General features: G+C 46.1%; 1 protein-coding gene across 12 annotated transcripts in view; it reads left to right on the top strand.

The window, feature by feature from the left end:
* The window catches only part of Phactr1 (phosphatase and actin regulator 1), a 458,153-nt gene that overhangs the window by 413,086 nt on the left and 21,011 nt on the right, over positions 1–24,056 (top strand). For all 12 annotated transcript variants that reach the window (XM_011244395.3, NM_001302635.1, XM_006516905.4 and 9 more), the window contains 2 exons: positions 1,290–1,537; positions 3,191–3,347. In XM_011244395.3, coding sequence (XP_011242697.1) covers positions 1,290–1,537; positions 3,191–3,347 — 405 coding nt within the window. The remainder of the gene's footprint in view (positions 1–1,289; positions 1,538–3,190; positions 3,348–24,056) is intronic.

Genomic DNA, 24,056 nt, shown 5'->3' on the forward strand with positions numbered 1-24,056 from the left:
GAGGGAAGAGAAAGGGGAGGGAGGGGAGGAAAGAAAGAAGGAAACAATGACTTGTTTCTGGCTCCATACTCCCATTATTATTTTTAATATTATATTTAATATTATAATTCATTTGTTTTTGTTTTTCCTTTGTATTTACTCTTCTTATATATCACATCTCAACTAGGAGTTTCCCCTCCCTCCCCTCCCCCCAGCTCCTCCCCCTAACTTCCCCCCTCTCCCCCACCCCTCCCCCAATCACCTCCCCTCAGAAAAGAGCAGGACATCAACTAAATATGTCATCACAAGCTGCGATAATAACAGGCACGTATTCTCACACCAAGGCTGGATAAGGCAACCCAGTAGGAGGAAAAGGGTCCCAAAGGCTGGAAGAGTCAGAGATAGTCCCTGCTCACACTGTTAGGAATCCCACAAGAACACTAAGTTACACAACCAGAACATACATGCAGAGGACCTAGGTCAGACCCATACAGGGGCCCTGATCTCAGTGAGCCCACCTGAGTTCTGGTCAGCTGATTCTACGAGCCTTGTTCTTATGGTGTCTTAGACTTCATACAAAAGGACTCCCTGTTGCTATGAGCTCTTCACATAGGCTTTATTAGGAAACCATAAATGGTTTATATTGTCCAATTGTCTAATAGTGGATGCTTTAGGCGTCTCTTTCACTGAAACTATATTAGATCAGCGTTGGCTTTGAGGGCATCGTTCTTACAAAACTGACCAGTAAGGTGGGCCGGGCGAGGAGTTAGGCTAGGGTTGGTTACCCATGACTGCCTGCTCAACCCTGACACCGTCCTAGGAAGAGTACTTCCTGGACATGGTCCACGGCCATGTCCACCTTGATGTCCAAGCACAGGGCTCAGCCTTCCATCTACCTAAGCTCTCCTCTTCCTCTGTGTCTCCATCCCGATCATGTCAAACTATCCTCTCTCTCTGTTCGTGCCGCTGCTCTGTGTAGCTTTTGAAAAATAGAACCTCACTTACTAGCCTCTCTATCTGAGATCAAGTTAATCCTTCCCCCAGTGAGAAGGTAGGTGGGTTGCAGAGGAGCCCCCCTTCACTGGTTCAAAGTGTGCCATCTAGTGGCTATACATTGTTGTGCACCCACCCATCACCACCATCCATCTAGCGTTCTTCTGTTTGGCTCCAGGCTACCGTCTCCACCAGGGAAGCACTGCCCTAAAAGGACAAACTGTCAGATAAGCAATCTATCACATGGCCTGGGTGACCTTTGTCTCAGAGATAGGGACAACTGAGGTGAACTTCCCCTTTCTTTTCTTTTCATGCAGCTCCGAGCAACGAGTCCCCTGTTCCACGTCTTACCACAGTTCTGGTTTGCACTCAAGCGACGGCATCACAAAAGCAGGACCCATGGGCCTTCCGGAAATAAGACAAGTGCCAACTGTTGTGATTGAATGTGATGACAATAAGGAAAATGTGCCTCATGAACCCGACTATGAAGACTCGCCCTGCCTGTATGGCCGGGAGGAGGAGGAAGAGGAGGAAGATGAAGATGATGACGCCTCTTTGTACACCAGTACGTGCAGGCAGGCTGTCCATGACAGTGGGGGAGGTGTGGGACTGTAGAAACAGCACAGAGCAGCTGCCTGAAGATGTGGTTTTAAGTGGACCTTAGGTCACAGGACGGCTCAGGTGACTTCTCCAGGCCCCTTAAGCAGTAATAAGAAAGCATAAATCTCATGTATACAGCATCATAGCTATACACATCACACAGCTATCTTAATACCCCCTACCTATGCCTTGGTTGCTTTCTTGAAGTATAACCCTCTTTTTCAAACAATAAGGGGTCAGGGAAGGGAGAGCTTGAAAATCTACTGCATGTGTGTAAACCTAGCGACTGTATATGCAGTATATTCATGTTCAAGTGTAGCTCACCAGCTTCAGAAAAGCTGAACTTAAATTCTCCACTGAAAACCTTTAACTATATTGAGAAATAGAGAAAGCAAGTTGGTAATCTATCACTCTGACCATGAATAGGTAGAGTTTAACGGTGCGAGGATAGCTATGGCTGATGTGGGGCAATTGTTTAATAAGTGAATTTATTAATACAGCCGTCACATGTTGCCTGGATGGGGTGTTCCCAACAATGAGCTAAGACTGTGTCCCCATAGCTCTACCTTCAAGCACACTTAGGGCATCAGCATGGTACCCATTTTACTGGTAAACGGGGATAATGGAGAAGAAAGAGTAAAAGTGAGGCAGGAGAAAAAATCAGAGAGGTGCAGTCAGGGTCTGCAGTGACCCAGGATTGAAAGGGGACAGCTACTGAGCCTGCGTGTCAGGTGGTGCCTGAGAGTTGAAGCATCTGTGCCAGGGTGTCTCACATTTGTGTGCTAGACCTTTAGAGCCAGATTATTCTCTGTTACGAAGGTGATGCTGAGCATTGCCTTCAAGGGTCTTCACCAGCTAGACGACAGGACCAACCTCCTGACTGCCACCTAACTGACCTTCAACAACCCAAAATGCCTCTAGATATCTCCTGGCTACTCACTAAAGAGCAAAGTCAACTCTGGTTGAAGTCCTGGATGCTCAGGAACCCGTGTGTTCAAAAGAAAGAGCCATCCCAGAATATTGTCCCTCTCCCAGTCCTCTGCTCTGCTCTCACCCCACATGGTCCCACACTGACCGCCACACTGGGTTATCTCCCTTTGGATGTCCTGAGTTCCAGGAAACTGCTCTGGTCTGTCTCCTGATGGTTCCCAGCATCTGTGTTACCACTGAACATATTCAGATGTGGATTCCCACCAGCCTGCTCTCGGTGGGAGTACCCACTCTCCTGGTGGGAGTACCCACTCTCCTGGCGGCAGCCCCCTTCTTCGGAGCCTTTCCTGGCTGCCAAGACCTTTACCCTGTCTGTTCCTCTCCCCTCTATGGCACTTCACAGCTGGCCCTGTCCTCCGTTGTGATGTTGCTGCATCCTGGAGATTTCTAAAAGGAGAGATCCAGTCACAGGCTTCCCTTCCCTCCCAATATGCCCCATACTCACCCTGTGGGTTATATAAAGCCTGATGATGGCAGCGACCCTAAGAACTTGGACTTTAGTGTTCCTGGCACTAAAGTATTATGCCTTTGTGTCTCTCCCCCTGCCTGTTGCTTTATAACCTGCCCGCAGTTGGCCCCATGGGCATTCAGGTGTCTCTGTTAACTGACTGATTTCTCCCTCCTCCAGGCTCACTGGCCATGAAGGTGTGCAGGAAGGACTCCTTAGCCATCAAACTCAGCAACAGGCCCTCTAAGCGAGAGCTAGAAGAAAAGAACATCCTCCCCAGACAGACGGATGAGGAACGGCTGGAGCTCAGACAGCAGATTGGCACCAAGCTCACCAGGTAAGAAAGCAGCAGCCCCGCCCGTCTGGTCGCAGGACAGTCTCTGTGGCTACGTGTATTGCCCATCGCTAACCTCCTTCTTTGTGTCTCTTAGCAACTTGCTGCATAAAAAGCCAGTGGATAGCAACCTGTTTTGTCCCTAAGTTTGCTTGTACGGTCCCTCTCCTTCACTCAGCCAAGTCTTGGAGGTTTTGCTTGATTCAAGGGTTAGGATTGAAGACCTGTATGTAGAGGAGTTGTGGTTTGGTTAACTACAGAGACAATCAAGCACACTTTCTGTTGTGTAGTCAAGAATTTGGTAGTGATGCCCCATTGCTACTCTGGGATGCTTCTTGAATGGTGTACATATGGTTATTAAAGACATATGTACATAGGCATAGCTTTGTGTTCTAGTAATGTTTTAATATAATGTGCGTTTCATCTATGACTAAGTCTGCATAGTATCAGGTAACATTGTTGAACACCTGCTATAAGGGCGCCGTGCTCCTACGCATTTTACGATATATATATTAAATCATTTCTTCTGTGAATTTCCTATAAGATGGGCATGCTATTGCTCAAATTAGAGTTGTGGCCATCAGGCTTAGAGAACCTTCGTTAGGCTTAGTTACTTGCCTATTATTTCATATTACTATAGATAGGTTCTTTCGCATAATTAGATTGGATTCTTCCTGGAGGATGTTGCGGTAATGATACAGGGCTGTGTGAGAAGTAATCAACATTGATAGGATTTAGCATTGGGTAACATGGTCTTCAAATGAGGGAAACGAAAATATCAGAAAACACTTATCTATGTTTTCTCATGCACTTGCTCGCTCGTGTGTGTGTGTGTGTGTGTGTGTGTGTGTGTGTGTGATCATATCCATCTATCTCATTGAAATGTAGTGGTGTGGCTACCAGTATCTCTATTGGCCAGTGATAATTACAACTCTCTAGAAAGCACAAGCCACTTAGACACTATGACTATTAAACAGTCATCTTTCTTCTAAAGGTAACTTCCATGAATTCTCATCCATCGATCTCGCCCTCTTCCTTCTACGGCTGCTCAAAGCACCCACACTCATTCATGTATGAAATGGAGGCAATAGCCACTCTCTGTCTTGTTGGACATGACAATGCCCTAGGTGTCCCCAGACCTCCTTCCTTAGGCAACATATAGTCAGAACTGAACAGTTCTGAACTGACTCCTGACCTAGAGTGATCTAGCATAAACATAGTTCAAATGAAGCTATCAAATGAGGTGGGGTCAGGCCCGAGGAAAAGGAAAGGCTTGGGCCTGGCCGTTCCCAGAGTTCAGCTCCATCCGTGCATGTAAATATCTTTTATTACAGATGTTTTCTCTCGCCTCCCATTTCCCAGACTTTCCTATAGAACAAACAGAGCCTGTAGTATATGGAGGCCCATGCAAGACTTCTCCATGGACAGAGTAAAATGCCAGCATATCTGGTTGCCTAATGTAACATTGTAGAAAATGACAGACAGAATAAAAGTGAGAAGTGAGGAGAGGGAGAGATGAGAGATGCAGAAAGCAGTCCTGCCCACCCTGGTATTGACGAATAAGTGGAAAAGAACATTTTTGTTCTCTAGCATTCTTCCCGAACAGAAAATGCTTCTGGCCTCTCAACACACAACCATATCCCACCACCATAATACTCTGGCAGCCATGACCAAACTCAGTAGGGAAAGAGTCATGGCTGTCCATGTTTGGAGAAGTTCTGTGTTCAAACCTTTGTCCAAGAAAGCCCTCCTCTTACCAACACATAAATACATTTTGTTTACCAATACATAAATCCTGCTGGGAATCCATAAGAGCCACTGGGGACCAACCATGGTGTTTGTCTGTCCCCAGCCATCTTTCATGATGGCTAGAAGGACAAAACAACCAAGGATGGAGACAGCAATGGTGGGGGGAGAGCAGCTGTCGTTCAAGGCCCTTCCTTTTTTCAACTAGAGTCTTTCTTTCCTCTGATAAGACCTTTGGTGCTGTGGTTGGTCAGGTTATGGGGCCTGAACCCATAGGAAGAACATTAGGGTTGTATAGCATTATATAACTCGGATGGAGAAGTCACATCTGCATGGCAAAACCACCCTCACAGTGGTGCATTCACACTCTGTGTAAAGACTGTTCTCTTTAGAATGAGAACCCAGCTCTATTCCACCAGCCAGTCATTGATCCTGAAACCAGGGCAGAAAAGTCTGGACCAGAGGGTGACCACAGTGTTCCAGATCAAGAAGCCTAACTTTGGGCTCTGTTTCCTCAGTCGTCACCCTCACACCCCCTACAAAACCTCCCAGGCTAAAATTCTGATCACTGTGTACACACGTAAAGTGAAGTAAGGTGAAGTAGCAGTCTGTCTGAGAGCTCGTCAGGCTGTGGCATTCTGTGCGACAGCAGAAATGTACTAGAAATCATCCACTCCGTGAAACCCTCCAGCAGAGTCTGCGGTCCTCATGGACTGGGCAAGAAGGAAAGCTGTGCTTCAGCCTGATGGGTTAAATAGCACGAAGGAAAAAAGGGTGCAACAGTCCAAGAATAATCACAGTGAGGGACCGTGGGCAGAGTGCAGTGAGGTCAATTTCTGCAGAACCTTCCAATATGAAAATAGAGTCTCTACCTAAAAAGCATAATTTACTGTTCTTGGGTTAGGGTTTGAATGTAAAGTATTCCCTATGGACTTGAGCGTTTGAACACTGGATATCCAGAGGGTGGTGCCATTTAGGAGGGTTGCAGAAATCTTAGAGAAGGTGGAGCCTAGCTGGAGGGGATGGGATGCTGAGGGGCATAGCTTGTCCTTCAAGTTACAGCTCTCTGCTTCCTGCTCCGCTGAGATGGGAAGTCGTACAGATGGGGCCACTCTGCCATGACCTCAATCATGCTTCTCTCCCTGTAAATGGGTGCCAATGAAAACCCCCCACCCCTTAGCCACTCCACTAAGGTATCTCGTCACAGGGCTGAAAAAAGACACCAGTGCAACTTCCTTTAGCATCGCCTTGCAGATGCTTGGGAGTAGACATTCCTGACTCTCCGTCAAGGAACCATCAGGATTCTTTTTATAATAGATGGCTGTGTCAGTCAACCATGGCTGGAGAGGTATGGAGTGCCCTAATTAGAGAAGGGAACATGGACCGGAGGTTATGCGTTGTTGCTACTCCTTATGTATACAAACCCAGGATTTAGAATAGTTCAACAATAGCACAGGAGTGAACAAGTCTGACCCCGGGGAGTGGGACAGAGACCGCAGAACTTCTATTTTAGTTTTTAATTTCCTTATGTATACTCCATTAAGATGTGCTGACACATCCATTAATAGTTCCTATTTATTTATTAGCCACAAGTGAATAGCATGCAGCTGTGTGTGGTGGCACACACTTGAAATCCCTGCTCTTTGAAAACAGAGGCAAGGAGGCAGGCAGACCAGAAGTTCCAAGTCATTCTTGACTACATAGCAAGTTCAAATCCAGCCTATGTTACACTTGACCCTGTATATAGATGATGATGATAGACAGACGGGTGGATGGATGATGAATGGATAGATGGATGGATAGATGATAATGGGTGGATAGATGGATGATGGATGGATGGATGGATGGATGGATGGATGGATGGATGGATGGATGTGGATAGATGATGGATGAATGGATGGATGGATGATGGATTGATGGATGGATGGATGGATGGATGGTAGATGGATGATGGATGGATAGATGGATGGATAGATGGTACATGCTGGGAACATTCTGAGATTCTTATTGAAGAGAATTCTTACAGTCCCTTGGTCTAAGGATCCCTTATCCATGTCATGTGAGCAGTGCTTTTCTCCCCAGTACCTCCTAGTCAAGGGGCTATAGGCCTCAGGACATTTCCTCACTCTTACCAAAACCCCACTGTGCAAGTCCATGCTACATTCTCTCAGGGTGTCTTCTAGGGAGCTTTGAACTTGGTCTTTAAGAAGGGGTCACCTTGACTACAAAATCTTAGAGATCTAGTTCTCTTCAGAAACCAAGTTTTCCCTTCATCCTCTCCCTTACATGATGTTCCATCCACATGACTCTATTTTTTATTTCCAATTGAATTTAACACTTAGGAAAAAGGAGAGAGAGAGAGAGAGAGAGAGAGAGAGAGAGAGAGAGAGAGAGGTGATTTCCAAAGTTCATAAGTAGGGTGCACTGTCAGAGTGGACTCCTGAGAAAGGGATGGCACGTTTTTCCCATCTATGTCTAGTATAGGATGCTGATTCATTGGTAAAGTGACTACTCAGCACCGCTGCAAGTGGGGTCTTCAAGGACAAAGCAGCCAAAAGACCTAAGCATGCCCTGACTGTGGCCACAAGACTCAGTGGCCCCTGGGGGACAGCCAGTGTTCCAGCCTAGCCAACAGAGGATCCACAGACTTAGCCTGTCCCATGGGCTTCTGTGGCATTTGGATCAGGTGGGGAGAAAAAAAATCCTAGGAGGAGACAAAAATCAGAACATGCCTCCAATAGCCACACGACCCTCTACTCCACATCCGGCTTGGCAGTAGATGAGGGTTAAAGCAGCCTGGCTCAGTGTTCTCTGTTAAAATACCACCTCCAGGCCAGGGGGATAGCTCCACCCATGAAGGTGATTGACACCAAGTTTGACAGCTTGAGTTTAATCCCAAAGACCCACATTGTGGAAGGGGAGAGCTGTCACCCACAAATTGACCTCTGATCTCCTTGTGCATAGTATGGCATATTCCCCAACACCCCACCCACCCACCCACACACATGGGCACATATAATAAATGTAATTTTAACAACTAAAAATACCACCTCCCCCATTCAGATATCAACTGTCAGCTTCTTTGCTGTCATGGTTGACCAGAAGTTTTTCAGCTCCGGGAAGAGGGGACGTTTGACTTTAGAATGGGACTTTCTCCTTATGGGGTCCTTGCCCTACACCAAACACAACCCCATGTTATTTGAGACCTTTACCTGTTTTTCTTCCCTGTGACCAAAAGAAGCTGCTGGCTCAATGTAAGCCACTGAGGCATTTGTCTGCCAGGGATGCTGTGAGGAAGTTTGATGAGTTGAGTAGTTGGTACAATAGAAACATATTGTGTCCTCCCCACCCCCAGCCCTGGAGACAGGCAGTCTGAGAGCTAGATATCATTGGACTGACTTCCACAGGCTGACAGCAGGGTAAGGCAGACCTGTGGCTCTGCAGGCTACAGCACTCATCCCGCCCCAACCCCAGCCCCAGCCCTACATCCACTGGGTTGCTGGAAACTTTGGGCCGATCCTTGACTTTGTTTTAACATCCAAGTCTGCCTTCAGGCTCACATGGCAATCTCCCTATGTGGGTTCTCTTTGTAAAGGGGCAGGCAGCACCCATCTTCATAGTCTCACTTGGACTTGGTTGCCTCCCTAAAGACACTGCCTGCATTCTCGGAGGTTCTGAGGGTTAAGGCTTTAACATATAAGTTGGTAGAATACAGAATTCGTCTCAGGGGTACTTAGGGAAGCATCAAATGGCTTTAGAGGAGGGACCGTGACCTCGAGTGCACGTGAGGACAGAGCGAGATTGTATAGGAGTGAATCCAGCAGTGACGAGATTGTTACCAGGGAGGCCTGGCAGCGAGGGTGGGATGAAAAGCCCCTTACATTAAGGAGCTGTCACCACTGAGATGAAGCTTCCTGTTGTTTGGAAAGAAATGAAAGACAATTTTGTTGTCTCTTCTGAGAAATAAAAAAAATTGAACTAGTAAAATAAAAAATCCAGGTTTCAGTCAGTTTTCTATTGCTATAAAAAAAAATACCAGAGATGATCAAATATATATATATATATATATATATACACACACACACACACATATATACACACATATATGTATATATATACATATATACGTATACATGTATGTATACATATATGTGCATATGTATATATGTATATATGTATATTTGCTTTGACACACACGTTTAGAGTTTTCAAAGTGCTCAAGTGGCTCAGGGGCCTACGGCTCTGTGGAAAGGCAGCACACATGGCAGTCAGTGCATCATGATCGGAAGCACATGGAAAATCAAAGCTCCTCTGCTCGTGGAAGCTAGGAAACAAAGAAAGGAATTCTCTCATAATTCCCTCTAAAGGCCACCTGCAGTGGCCTAAGGATCTCCCACTAAGATCCACCTCTTAGAGGTACCTGTGCCCATCAGTATTTCTAAAAGTACCACTGGCTGGGTACCAAGTGTTTAGCACATAGCTGATGGTGGACGTTTATCCAAATCAGGGCTATATATAAACCAACTGATAGGTCTGAAGACTGAACTTAGCCCAAGCCCCATCTCGGCCCTGACCCACCTGGTTTCAATCTTGGCGCTGGCAGCTGTCATCTTCCCAGAGTATCCAGGAGGCCTCTGAATGCACTACCACACTGCTGAGGGAACTACCCAGCCTGAATGTCGGGAAAGCAAGCACAGGCATGTTCATGTGTGCATCTGTAGCACCTTAAGAGTTACCTCGTGGAGGGTGCAGACTGGCCCGCGTGTACTTTCTTGTTAGACAGGACCCAGAGAATGTCAGTCCACATTTCTGCCAACAATACCACTTCTAACTTGCTGTGCTTTAGGGATTTAGTCCGGCGGTTCTCCAAACAGTGACAGGTGTCAACTGGGAGTGTCGCTGCTCTCTGATCCTTACAACTCACCAGCCTGGGAATTAGGAGCTGGGAGTTGAGGCTGCTCCTGATGGTGACAGCTTAAAGCTTTACTGAAGCCATGGAAACCAGCACGGAGCACCACGGGCTGGGTCAGACATAGCTCCCTGTTTTCAAACATTCATTTCTCTCTGCTGTCCATATCACTGGGCTCAATGTCATGATCTGAGGAGCTCCCCTCTTTGGGTTTGCAAAGAGCCTGGTGAACCAGTTACGGGAGGTGGGATAGTTGTCTAATCTTCCCCCATGAAACCTCATTATTTCTCCTCTATTTAAGATTGACGAATATCTTATCCAAAAGGCATTTGGATCTCTGTGTTAAACTCCAAACAGACGGCCATATCATCATAATAAGCAGCATATAAAATAATGCAGCACTCAAGGGAAGAAAAAAAATGAAGCTCATTTTTTATGCTCATAGCCCAAGCAATAAAATACAGCAATCTCTACTTCTAATACAACATTCATGGTGTTTATTGTTTGGTAAGATTGATGCTACAAATCTGACACTCTGGCACCTACCTGCAAAGTGGCAAACAATGTGTCCCCTGGGGGCTAAGGATGAATGTTAGGTGTGAGCAGGTATCACCCCAGGCTAGATTGTTTCTTGTTTGCCAGAAACACTTCCCAAAAATACAAACACCAATCAGAGGTTGTATGAATTCTATATGGCCTGAACTTACTTAGCATCCCTGGGTACCCATCCCTGCGAGTCCCACTTAGGAGGAAGAAGGGAGGACAATAGATTCCTAATTCCTTGCACACCCAGATCATGCATCTTTATCGTTGTCATCGTTATCATGGTTATTTGGAACGTGGGTGTGGCATGAAAGTGGTCATGCTTTGAGGAGCAAGAGAGGAATGGGAAAGGAGCTGTGGTGTGCCTGTCTTCAGATCCACACAGCCTGGGTAGGACTGGCTTGCATTGGGTGGATTCTGAGACCTCTTAGGACAGTGAGAGGAGAGGCCAGTCCCCAAGCTGACCCTCCTGAGGGGAGCATGTCAGGATGAGCCTGGCTTGACTGCGGTGTTGCCGTGCTGCGTTTTCATTAACAACATGGGGATCTAAGCTTATAGACACGGCCCAGTGGTTAAGAGCATGGGCTACTCTTGCAGAGGACCAGGTTTCAGTTCCCGGCACTCACATAACTCACAACCATCACTAACACCAGTTCCTAGGCCTATGGTGCCCCCTTCTGGCCCCCATGAGCATTGCATGCATGTGGTGCACATACAGATGTACAGGGAAACCATTCAAACACATAAAATAAGAATAAACCAATCTTTTTTAAAAATACACACAGTGATCCTTTAAGAACAGAAGATAATTTTTTAATCGTCGACAACTTTTATGAACTCACTGCACCACGTAAAAAAATTTTTTTCAACGTTTCTTAAGAACCCTGAGTCCCCTGAAGGATGCTCACCTCCCTTAGGCTGCAGCCAGATGCCCACTGGTTTCTTCTTGTTATTGTTCAGTGAAAAGGGAGTCCCTAACGGAAGCTCTGAGCACGGTGCTTTGGGAGAGGGTGGAGGGACAAAGCAGATATTTGAGTATTCTAGTTTTCTTTCCATCGCTCTGCTAAAACACTGGTCAAAACTAGGTTGGGGAGGAAAGGGTTAATGGGTTATTTCATCTTACACTTCCAGGGTTAACCGTGCATTGTCTAGGGAAGCCAGGGTTAAACCTCAAGGCAGGAACCTAGAGGGAGGAACTGAAGCAGAGATCATGGAGGGGTGCACCAGAGGCTCGCTCAGCCTGCATTCTTATAGAACCCAGGACCACCCACCGAGGAGTGGCTCCAACCACAGTAGACTGTTCTTTCCCACATTAATCATTTATCAAGAAAATGCTCCCACAGTCATGCCCAGAGGTCAACCTAATGGGGACAATTCCTTAATCAAGGTTCCTACCTCCTTTGTAACTGTGGTATGCATCAAGCTGGCAAAAAACAAAAAAAAAACCAAACAAACAAACAAACAAAAACCCAGCTAGTCCATAGAGGTTCCGGTGTGGAGAGCTGATGACTCCTATCCCAGGGCTCATGGTGGCTGAGCATCTCAGAGCCATAAAGGGCTGCTGGCATTCTCTGTCCTCCTCAACACAGCTTCTTACTGAGAAGCACGTAGTAAAAACTGAGCTGGTGGGTGTCGGTCTGATGGATTCCTGACTGTCTGTGTGTACATGGGCATATGTGCACACACATTTGTGTGTATGTGAGTGTGTGTCTGTTTGTCTATGTCTCAGGGGGGAGGGGAGCCAGTCTGCAAGCCACATCCAGGATGGGGGTGGGGGGGGGAACGGACAAAGCCACATCTCTGTCAGGCACTTGAGCACTGCATCTGTGCCCCACAGCTGCCCCCGAAGCTGTGCATTTCTCAGTGATGTAGTCAGTGTGAGGTTCAGAAGAGCTGTCTTGGGCCAGTGAAAACAGATTAGGCTGTGTCTTAAAATTGCAAGGTTTTTTTGGTTTTGTTTTTTTTCTTTTCAGAAGAATGGGGCTGTCCCTGGAGATCGTGGGTCTTCTGTTTTTGTTTGTTTGTTTTTTTATTTTTTTTTGTTTTGTTTGTTTTTCCAATTTCATAGCTTTTTTTTTAAATGCCTGATTATTTCAGCCACATTTCAAATTTGAGGTGCACTGGTTCAGGGGGAACACAGGTACATTTGACTGCAGAGTAAATGGGCTGATAGACTCCTCTGAGCAGCCTTTCTGGTCACATGGTCCAAGCTTCTCTAGAGTTGGGTTAAGGAGACTCTTCCCAAGGCTGGCCCATCACAGCCCCCCAGTTAGTTCTCAAGTCGGTTTGCTCCGACATATTGTCGAGCAGCTCTTCAGCAACCTTTCTTACTTACTTTTCACCATAGCACATAGCAGAAAGCAAGCCTCTGACTCTTCCACTACTTGGCAAAATAAGAGTGGGGTCATCCTGACCGTGTGTAGAGACAACTCGTGGGGCCCTGGTTCTGAGGCTATATGGCTTGAAAACCTTTTGCTGTTGTTAAAATGCATTCCAACTGGAATCTTCTCAGATTATCCTCATCACAGCCTTGCAAGGTGGCTGACACCACAACTCTCACCTTGTATGGGAGGAAACTGAGCTAATGGGTCTTAGACACCATCCATAGTGAAGAAAAGAGCCTCCCCAATCCAGAATTTCCCCCATTTTCTGGCATATCTGTTAGGAGAAATTGACAGTTACCTTTTGTTTTTAATGCTGAGCAGAATTTTCCTCCCCAGCACATGTGGCTTCGTATGTACCCTGTGGGGTAGTGGGGCTTAGGAAAGAGGCACAGAGAAAAAAGAAAACAGAGGACTGTGTTTCCTCCGGTGCCTCACTGAGCTTTGCAGTATTTCGAGTAACGCTGTCCTTGATAAACAGGGAGCTCTAGAGCCCTGTCAGTGGGGCTCAGTTAAGTCACGTGTGCCTGTGTAATGCCCAGTGTCATGGTCCTCAAGCCAGTGACATCAGCCTTCCCTGAGAACTTGATAGAAATGGACAGTCTCAGGCTTACCCCAAAATTAGAACCAGAAGTTCAAAGGAGGGTCCAAAATGTGCATGTTAACCATTGTTCAAATGTTAGATGGTTCTAATACACCCTGATGCAGGAGGGAAGCATCGACCACTGGGAAGATCCGTCAAAGGCTTGGGAGCTGGACCCCGCCTCGGATGGTCTCTGTTCTCTTAACTAACTGCACTCTTGTCAAAACTGACTTCCTAGGCTGGTCTAATACTCAAGACTCTGGGGCCTCCACTCCCAAGTGCTGAGCCTACTGATGTATGCCACAAAGCTCTGCCCAGATCAGCTCATTCTGAAAAGCTTGCCTCTGTGAGGTTGTGCCTGTGCATTGTAGGTGACTACTGGTAAATTTCTTTATAACAGCTTCTTCAGTATCAAATGCCATAAGTTAATATCCCTCAAAGGGGGTTAAGGGTGCTAGACATGTAGCCCTGTAGTAGAATATGTACATAGCATGCACACAGTCCTGGGGCTCAATCTCCCACACGCATGCTCACGTGCACACAAACAGGGCATGGGAGGCGTTCGAATCTCACTGGAAGAACAGGTCACGTGTTAGTGCACAGGACAAATCATGTTTCTTAGTTGCCTTTTTTCAGTGTAAAAAGAATCAAGAAAGTTGGTTTCAGGGAACAAAATAAATGGCTTAAAATAGAAGTTTTGGATTAAATCTTTAAAAAATAAGTCCAAGTCAAGACGCATACCTATATACCCAATTCTTGGGAATCAAAGGCAAGAGGATCAAGATGTTCAAGGCCAGCCTTGGCTACATAGTAAGTGTGAGGGCAGCCTGGGCTACATGAGACTATGTTTCAAAAAGGAAAGAAGGAAAGAAGGAAGGAAGGAAGGAAGGAAGGAAAGAAGGGAGAGAAAACTATTTCCAGTAATCAAAAGGCATTTTAAAAAGAATTCCTTGAACTCCCCACAGTGTAGCCCTTCGTGGACACGTTTACCCTCTTGGATCCCACTTAGCTGAAACATGTAGTTGAATGCATAATTGAACAAGGTCCTTGCATGGCTGGCTCGAGGGTCATCCCAGCTGGGTAAGACATTAACAGTTATAAAGGTGGGCTAGAGAGATGGCTCAGCGCTTAAAAGTACTGCCTGCTCTTCCAGAGGTCCTGAGTTCAATTCCCAGCAACCACATGGTGGCTCACAACTGTCTTTAATGAGATCCGGTGCTCTCTTCTGGTCTGCAGACATGCAGGCAGAATGCTGCTCTTGCAGAGGACCGAGTTAGAATCTCAGCACCTACACTAAGCGTCTCACAAGCACCTGTAGGTACCTTTAGCCTCTGTGGATACCAGCAGTCATGTGCACAGAGACACATGATTAAAAATAATTCTTCAAAGTGCTTGTGAAGGCCAGCCAAATATTCAGCTTAGTGATAGAGTTACCCCAACACCTCAGAAAGAAAAACACACGGTGATATCTTTAAAAACCAAGAAGGCGTTAAAGGATTCCTTGGCTGGTACCTTCATTGGACTTGGCCCATTCTAGTGATTCTGACACCTATAGGATAAATAATAATCATTTGTATATTTTAAGAATTCATGAATGGCCAGACCTTCAAGCCAATTTCTGTGAGTTCGAAGCCAACCTGGTCTACATAGCAAGTTCCAGGACAGCCAAAGCTACATAGTAACACTTTGTATCAAAACCCCCAAACAAATAAGCAGAATTCTTTGCTGGAGGCTTGGGGGAGTGCATTTCCTGTCCCCACAGTTACTTCCAGGGTATGTAGTACCCTTTCCTTCTCTCACCAAGTCTGGCTTCGAGTTTAATGAGAAGTGAGTTTGCCCTGCTCGGACCACAGAGCTTGCACATAGCCCTGAAGGTTTAAATGGAAGAATAGGATACAGCTGAAACTTGGCACCTAAGCGGTTTCTCGTCTGTCCCTGTGTATTTTTCTTCCCTGGCAAAATACCTAAATCTCACACAAAATGCTAATAGGAGCAATTCATTTTATCTGTCTTCATTATATTCATTTTACTCCTCTTAGAATGCCAGGATTTTCATAATAACCTCAAAAGTATATAAGCCAAACTAAACAGCAGTGTTTAGGAAGAAAAAAAAAATATATCAACGGGAGAAATAGAAAGGCATCCAAAGATTAAAACGATGGCAGGTTGTTTTCTCCGAGGTTCTAAAAAGCAAATCCTTTGAAATCTAAATGAGCACACTTCTATTTTAGGAAATGCGATCATGAAATTTTGATGATCTGTGCCCACTGAATCCTTAAAACAATCGCTTTTCAAATGCAAAGGTCCCGTAGCTCCTTTGAAAGGAACTGGGCAGGCAGGTACATTGTGGCCGTTGACAGGTAATCATCGTAGTGATAAGAAGTTTGCCTTCCATAGTCTATCCTCCCTTTGTCTGTTATGTAATCTGCCTTATTTGGTCTCTCTGCGAGACCAAATAAGAAAATGCCAAGATGATCCATTGCGTCTCCCAATGTGTCACAGTGACATCGGAGGCACTGCCCTCTGCCGATTTGACTGAACCCATGCATCTGCCAGCTGCATATTCTTCCCTGAGAAGCCTCAGTTAGCTCCCTGCTGCCGGTCTTAGTTACCACTGCCCTGGCTTAATGGAAACAGAGTGGTGGTTTGGTTCTAAAGCCCACCCTATCATGGCAGCCTGTTCTGGCAGCAGCCCCCAGATGCACCCATCTCTGCTCTCGCTCTGCTTGCTTTCTCAGTTCACAGTCTGCAATGTTGTAAGTCCACAGGAGCCACTGCCTGTGAGCTTTGATTATTATCACACTAGTGGTGGGCACATGGTTCGGGGAAAGCACGCTGGGCTCAGATAGTCCCCGAAGGGAACGGCAAATGTGTGTATAACTTCATCTGAGCAGAAATACAATAAGCCTGTTTGCTGAAGTCAAAACAAACCAACACTATAATAATAATAATAATAATAATAATAATAATAATAATAAACTGGAAAGTCCGTTTAGTGGTGAGGGTGCTTCCAGAGGACCTGAATTCGATACCCAGCACCCACATCACGGGGCTCACATCTACTTGGAATACATCTCCTGGGGAACAACATCCTCTTCTGGTCTCCTTGGGCACTAGCATTCTTGCTGTATACCTCTCTCTCTCTCTCTCTCTCTCTCTCTCTCTCTCTCTCTCTCTCACACACACACACACATCACATCACATACACATACACATACATACACAAAGATAAGTCCTTTTAAAAAGCTTTAGATTGCCTTGGACGTTAACTGAAGTGTAAGTTTGCGTCATGCTTTCCATGAGTATTTAATAAACCTGTGAGTATTACAGGGCTGAGCCATCTGTAAGACTCTATGAAGCACTTCTGAATGTTAAACTTTTCACTTATAGACAGTCTTTAAATGCCCTGCTGGAAAAGCAAACATGACATAAGAAAACCTGATGACATTTGTAATCACCATCACCTTCCTCCCGTCATTAGCAAAAGGTCCTAAGGCTGCGGGCTCAGCTAGAGGAGCTAAATCACCATTGGAAGGTCAGTTAGGAGACAGGGCAACCCATCATACAGGAGAAGTAGACTGCTCAGCAATGGTTCTTTGGGAGTGGGCTCAATCTTCTTCCTCAGCAGCTCAGTCCCATAGCAGCAGCTGCAGACCAGTCCTCTGTGCAGGCAGACACCACACACAAACCAGCAGCTGCAGACCAGTCCTCTGTGCAGACAGACACCACACACAAACCAGCAGCTATAGTCCAGTCCTCTATGCAAGCAGACACCACACACAAACCAGCAGCTGCAGTCCAGTCCTCTGTGCAGGCAGACACCACACACAAACCAGCAGCTGCAGTCCAGTCCTCTGTGCAGACAGACACCACACACAAACCAGCAGCTGCAGACCAGTCCTCTGTGCAGACAGACACCACACACAAACCAGCAGCTGCAGACCAGTCCTCTGTGCAGGCAGACACCACACACAAACCAGCAGCTATAGTTCAAACCTGAAGAAACCACAAGGCTCACCAACTGGCCTGATTTGAGACTGCAGAATCCGCAAGCTGCCGCAAGAACTCCATGAGCAGTTCTTGGTTGAGTTTCTCTCAATGGCATCATTACTACACGTTGAGCTCAACAACACTATGAAAGGTGAAGCAGTAACATGGGAGCCATTAGCAGAGAATATCGAGGCAGAGCAAACCAAACCAAAGCTCAGTGCTCATCTCCCCCTCTCTGTGGCGTCATATTTACACTCCTTCATCAAGCAACCTTTCATGTGGCTGCTATATCACAACCTCCTTTCACCTGTGTCTGCTTCAGGAACACACTCTTTCCTGCATCTGCTTTAGCAAGTTATCCTTTCATCTGTGCGCCCCAGCAAAACACCATTTGACATAAGTGACTTTAGAAGTTTCCCTATCAGTGTTCATATTAGATCCATTTGAGAAATGAAGCCACTTAAAAGACTAGTGGTAAAAGAGAAAATTCTATTTATCACCACATTCATGTGAATTTCCTTTGTGTTCCTTTCTCTAATCATCAGAGCTATCTCATTCATCTTAACTTACCAGCCCAAATCTATCTGTGAAACACCTTGTAGCACAGAAATTATGGGAGGAACTGAGTTTGGGCTTTGTTTTGTCTTGTTTTGTTGTTTATTGCCTGTGTAATTAGAAAAGCTTCCTCAAGGACAATCAGGCACCAGCCAGCTTAGAAGTACAGTGTGAAGATGAATGGAGAGGGTGGACCTAGTTTAGCAGAGGAATGTGGTCCTTACAAGAGTAGGTGCAGCCTTGCCACACAGACAGAGTTTGTGAGGCACTGTGGCAGATGTGTAAAACTCCTATACTAAATCATGACTCCCTGAGAACAAGATGGATCTGACCTCTATGCTCTCACCTGTGGGCAGGTGATACATAAACCGGATGTCCCCTAGATGTGACAGGAGATGCTAGCAACAGCTGTGGCCAATTAATTTCAAACCCTAGACAGCAGTGAGAATGCACAGAAAACCGATGAGACATAGAAACTTCCAGCATTTCCTGTATGACGGAAAATGATTGTTTTACCCGTTCAGGTCGTGTGTGAGCCTACGCACGCATACACAGACACACACCCTGTCTGAGCCATATAAATTAGACCCTGAGGATAGTCTCCATTGACTCTGTAGCTCACAAGCTCTGACTGAGTTCACAAGTCTCTCCTGCGGATGGTGGCCAGCTGGGGAGGGTCTGGTGGTCATACGTTCCTGTCTGCTGTGTGTAGGAGTCTGATTGCGACCTCAACTTGGCCTCTCTGTGATCGCTCTTAAGGACATGGTAGGTCAGCAAGGGGAGAGGGATCCCATCACCGCTTTCCTGAGAAGGGGAGACGGCAGCCCTGATTGGAGGCAGTGTGACAGCATCTTTGGGAAGGAGGTGTGTATTTGTCACACCGCGGGAGTTGGCACTGCTGGCGCATCCTGTGAGGGATGTGACAGTCACAGGCACAGGGCTGTTAATGGAATCTGACCAAGTTTTCCCTTGCCTCTCACTGGAGTGCTTCAGCTGCTCCGGTCTGCCATTCCATCTGGCCTCAAGGGCTGAAGTGCTTGTGGGAGAGAGTAAGGGTTCGTGTGACATGTGTGTTATAGTTGATGTGAGCACAGCATGAGGAAATGAAAAGGGAAGGAAGTCTGCAGGCTGACAGTCCTGTGGCAGAAGCTCTCAAAGAATCTCTAGGTGCATCGGATAAACTGAGTAAATCAAAGAGAAGTTCTTTACGGTTCTTGTTTTTGTTTTTATTCAAAGTTAGCAGACACAGTAACGGGTTACCTTACAGTGGCTTCAAACATGTCACTTACATTTTCTTTATGAATGAAGTCTCTCTGGAAGCTTACAAAATATGCTTCCTGTTCCCCTTTTGGTTTAGTTTTGGTTGGTTTTGGTTTAATGACAGGATTCCTGTGAAAGCCAGGCTAGCCTCGATTTCATTATGTAGCAGAGGAGGACCTTGAAGCTCTAATCCTCCTGCCTCTTCCTCTGGAGTGCTGAGATGACAGGCATGTCCCTCTGTGACCTGCTTCATTTTACCCTTGTTCCTTTTCCCATGTGAATAGGTCCTGTCCAGTCATGAACCACTAGGCTCATTCCATCATTAACACTCCTCTATCCCGAGCTTCCTGGAATTAAGAAAGCCAGTTTAATGTGCCTTGATTTTGAGACTGGATCTCACTGGACAGCCCAAGCAGGCCTTAAGCTCCTGGTTCATCTGCCTCATGCTCTCACTTGCTGGATTTCAAGCATGTATCACCACACTTGGCTAAGAAATGCATTTTCAAAGGATGCAGAATGCAAGCTCAAATTGGTTAGACAATCCTGAAAGCTCCCATGCTCCCCACCCCCCCTCCAAAAAAAAAAAAAAACTGAGAGAAAGGGGTTGTGGGGTGGTTTTTTTTTTCATATAACAAATATGTAAGGTATTTTCTGGAAGAGCATCAGGCCACAGGAAAGCAGTTAAAGGCTAATAATTGTACTCGTTTGGCCTTTTGGGCGGCAAGGTTCTTGCTTCATTGGAAAACGAAAGTCTAAAATTGGGGATCCAAGGGTCAGAATTGTGGAGAGTAATGAGGCATTCCATGCCACCATTGTAGAAAATAGCAGAACTCTGGAACCCAAACCCTGACAAGAGCTGGAGTCAGCACGGGGTGTGTCTGCTTCTTGGCCTCATATCCAAAGAACTGAAAAGACCACATCGATGAGCGAAAGTGGCAAGGTGACCCCTACAGGGGCAAAGCAGTGGTACAGAGTACCAAAGGATGCCCTGTCAAGACTGACAGCAGCCACATGAAAGAGGGAACTCGGGCCCCAGGTCACAGCCTGGGCTTGCTTCTTATAGGGTCTAATGGAAAGAGAAGCCTGTTACTACCGGGCAGAATTGGAGTGGATCTCCATTTTGGTTGATATTATAGGTCATATATATATATTCATTTTCCTACTGCACAAGTGCTTCCCATAATGCATCTGACTTTAATGGTCTGTATGTTGTTACATGTAAGCATAAAATGGTAAAGAGACAAGGCGTTGCTGTTTGATGGTGGAGGCCTTCGGCTCCTCCGTCACGTGGTGTTCTCCATATCTCCCGTGCAAGCATCTTCATCAGAAAGGGGATTCTCCGCAGTGCTTTCTTTCTCCGCCTCTCCGGGTTTCAGCGGGAGTAGATGGATTGCTTCCTTATGGAAAGAGAGGTTTGTTTGCAAGAAGACTAATGGCTTAGGTAGGACAGGCTTCCAGATCTTTCCTAACACACATAGCTCCAGGCAGTCTTCCTCAAACACCTGGGTTTGACAAATGAGAGGAACCTCTTTTGAATTGAGAAGCACGTGCATTCTGGTTAGTTCTGTCTTCTGTCAGCACCAGGAAAACAATGGTCTGTTTGTCTGTTTCCATATGAAGACGGAAGCAGGAGGTAGCGGGAGGATGTTCACATGTGAGAGATTAAGAGAGAAAGTAAGCTCTAGCGGGGAAAAGACCTACTTCCACCCCCAAAGCCAGGAGGCTAACATGTCTGTCCCTATTCATTGTCATTGTCTGAATTCCCATCCACTCAAGAGTTCCACCAGGGGGAAAAAATCAACAGACACAGCTTCTAAAGTAAATTTTTGAATAAAGTTAAAATAGTAAATATTAGATAAATGATTGACCCATTGGTCTAAATTATGGCATCCTGGCCCCTTCAGAAACTTCTTGACTCTCTAAGATAAAGGGCAAAGCTTCTTTTTCTGCTTTACCACTTTGCTCAGTCTCTCTCTTGCTCGGTGCTCCTGACCTGCCTCCTTACAGTAGAGTTCATGATGGCTCAGCCTCCATCAGGATATACAAGCTAGCTCCAAATCCCATGGTGTTCTCTCAGCTGCTTGCCTCTTCTCCACCAGTAGAGCTTCCTATGTTTTATGCAAAGAGGTTACAGTGCACTCGAACTGTAGCTGTGTGCAGTTCTTCTGGAAAACTTGTTGAAAACAGGGGCTGATATAATAGATCTGAGCACCATGACCAAAAGCAACATGGAGAAGAAAGGGTTTATTTCGTCTTACATCTCAGCAGTCCGCCATGATGGAAGTCAAAGCAGGAACTGAAACGGAAGCTGGAGGGAGGAGCTTACTTAGAGGCCATGGAGGGGTGCTGCTTACTGGCTTATTCCTCATGGCTTGCTCAGCTTTCTTTCTTATACCACCCAAGACCACTTGCCCAGAGGTGGCACCCCTCCCCACATCATGGAATGGACCCTTCTATAACAATCGTTAATTAATTTATTCTTTTTAAAAAGGAAAGCACTTCACAAACTTGCCTATAGGCAATTGGAGGGAGGCCATCTCTCAGTTAAGATTCCCTCTTCCAGATGTCAAGTTGACAAAAAATTCCAGCCAGCACACTGTGCTTCTATTGCACTTGGGTACAGCTTGATGGTCACATGTGTGCATCCTAGGCTACATCCCTAGCATCACATACATACAGGAATATAAATGCTTGTGCCTGCCTTCTACCCTGAGCCTTCACCTTGACTGACTGTATTAAGAACAGCTTTGTCAGCCCAGGTATGGTAGTGTATACTTTTAATCCCAGCACTCAGGAGGCAGAGGTGGATGAATCTCTGCAAGCTCAAGGCTGCCTTGATCTACACTGCAAATTTCAGAACAGAATTCCAGGGCTACATAAAGAGACCATGCCTCAAAAAACAAAAAAGAAGAATAGCCTTGCTCAAATCAGTGTGTTCTATGTGTCACTGCACTAACTAACTTAGTTTCTGTTGTAACAACTCAAATGCTCCTTCAGGGTGACATCCACCTACCTGTTTACAAGCTACTGTGTCCCCTGGACCTAAGAACTCTGGAAACATCTACTGTGCAGGCTGTCAAAATTTTCTTGCTTTTCTGTTTTGTTTTTTCATGGGTTTGGTGCCTAATAACATACACAGCTGTATCACTATTCCAGAACAAATTTCCACTCAACACCAATGGCATTTGTACAATGTTTCTCCTGGTTATTGTCTCAGCATGCAATATTGGGCCTCAGGTTGAGGTCCTACTGGGGTCATGGCTCCCAAAACAGTTAGCCAAAAATACTCTAACTGTAACCTATTTAATCTCTTCAAGTGAGGGGCCTTTTCCTACTTACCAAAAATAGTTCATGCTTTATTCTTGCTTGTTAAAAGTGTCTTTCATGGGCCGTTCTCTGTTGACCCTCCCAAGACCCTTCACGGCAGGTAGAGTCCATGTTGCTATACCACCTTCCTCAGGGAGACACTCAGGTGTGGACGGTAGTCAAGGACACACGTGACTGACTTGTGTCCCAGCTGATGGTGGTGAGTGGTGGCAGCAGGTGAGGAAGCATGGTGCCTGTCCGTCTTCACATCAGCCCTCCCCCTCGGTGGCAGCCAGGCTAATTGTTCTTAGCTTGGGAGAATGGCAGTGTGAGAGAAAACAGAAAATGGCCAGATCAGGTGTTAGGGGCAAGAATAGTAAGTTACTGCGCTAAGCTGAGGAGGTGGCCCAACGTGTGAACTCATCAATTGTTCCAGAATGACACATTGGGCCATCCTCAATGACTCCAATGACTTCATCCCTGGGTTGAGGGGGGAAAACAGAGTCTTGCAGGCTGTCCTCTAATGTGCCCTCATGTGCATGGCAGGCCTGTGAACTCGTACACACACACACACTGAAGGCAATGACAAAGTCAGAGGTTCTACCTTGTCTGCTGAGAGAAGCAGCATGGGAATGCTTCTGAGGTAAAAAGAAAAACTGTCATTGTGCCTTCCCAAAGTAACCCTTCTGCTCCCTGAAGGCCTCCGTACAAACCCAGAATGTGTGCTCATCCCTGTAACGGAACCCCCAGAGCTTAGATGCTAATGATTTATGTCATCTTCATACTCTCCTGAGCCCTACTGAATGCCAGGGACTATACCTAATGCTGTGAAACCATAAATAAGAAGGCTTCTGTGTCACTGAGGAGTTCATCACGCAAACGTCTTCCTGTAAAGTCTCCGCAGGATGGCTAAGGTCTTTCAAACCAATGGCACAGCGGAGAAACTCTGTGTCCTGCTCGGTGGGTCAGAGACATCTCAGGCTTCCTAAACCTTGGATTTGTGACCAGGTTATCTCACAGGACTAGGAAGGGAAACAGATGGGGTACGGGGGCCACAGTCCACTGAGGTTGCGGGACATTATTGGAATGAGTTTGCTTTCAATTTTTAATGCAGTTATCAGTCATGGCAGGCCCCTCCCCTTCCCTCCCTCTCTCCCCCCTCCCCCCCCCTCTCCGTAGGAGCCTCTGGTCAGAGGTGTCTAGTGAGAGAGAACCGGAGAGTAAGGTCTTAGGAGGAGGCTGTGAAGTCAACAGTGTCCTCACTATGAGCAGATTCAATAGACTGGGACCTTTCAAGGGTTTTCCATCCTGATACCTTTACACCCAAAACCTTGTATGCCACCCCAGGTATATGCATATCGGTATATGCAATATTGATATATGCATATTGGTATATGCAATCAGTATACAAAGAGTTTATCTGTAATCATAAGGAAATG

This window comes from Mus musculus, chromosome 13, assembly GCF_000001635.26.
Source record: "Mus musculus strain C57BL/6J chromosome 13, GRCm38.p6 C57BL/6J".
NCBI lineage: Eukaryota > Metazoa > Chordata > Mammalia > Rodentia > Muridae > Mus > Mus musculus.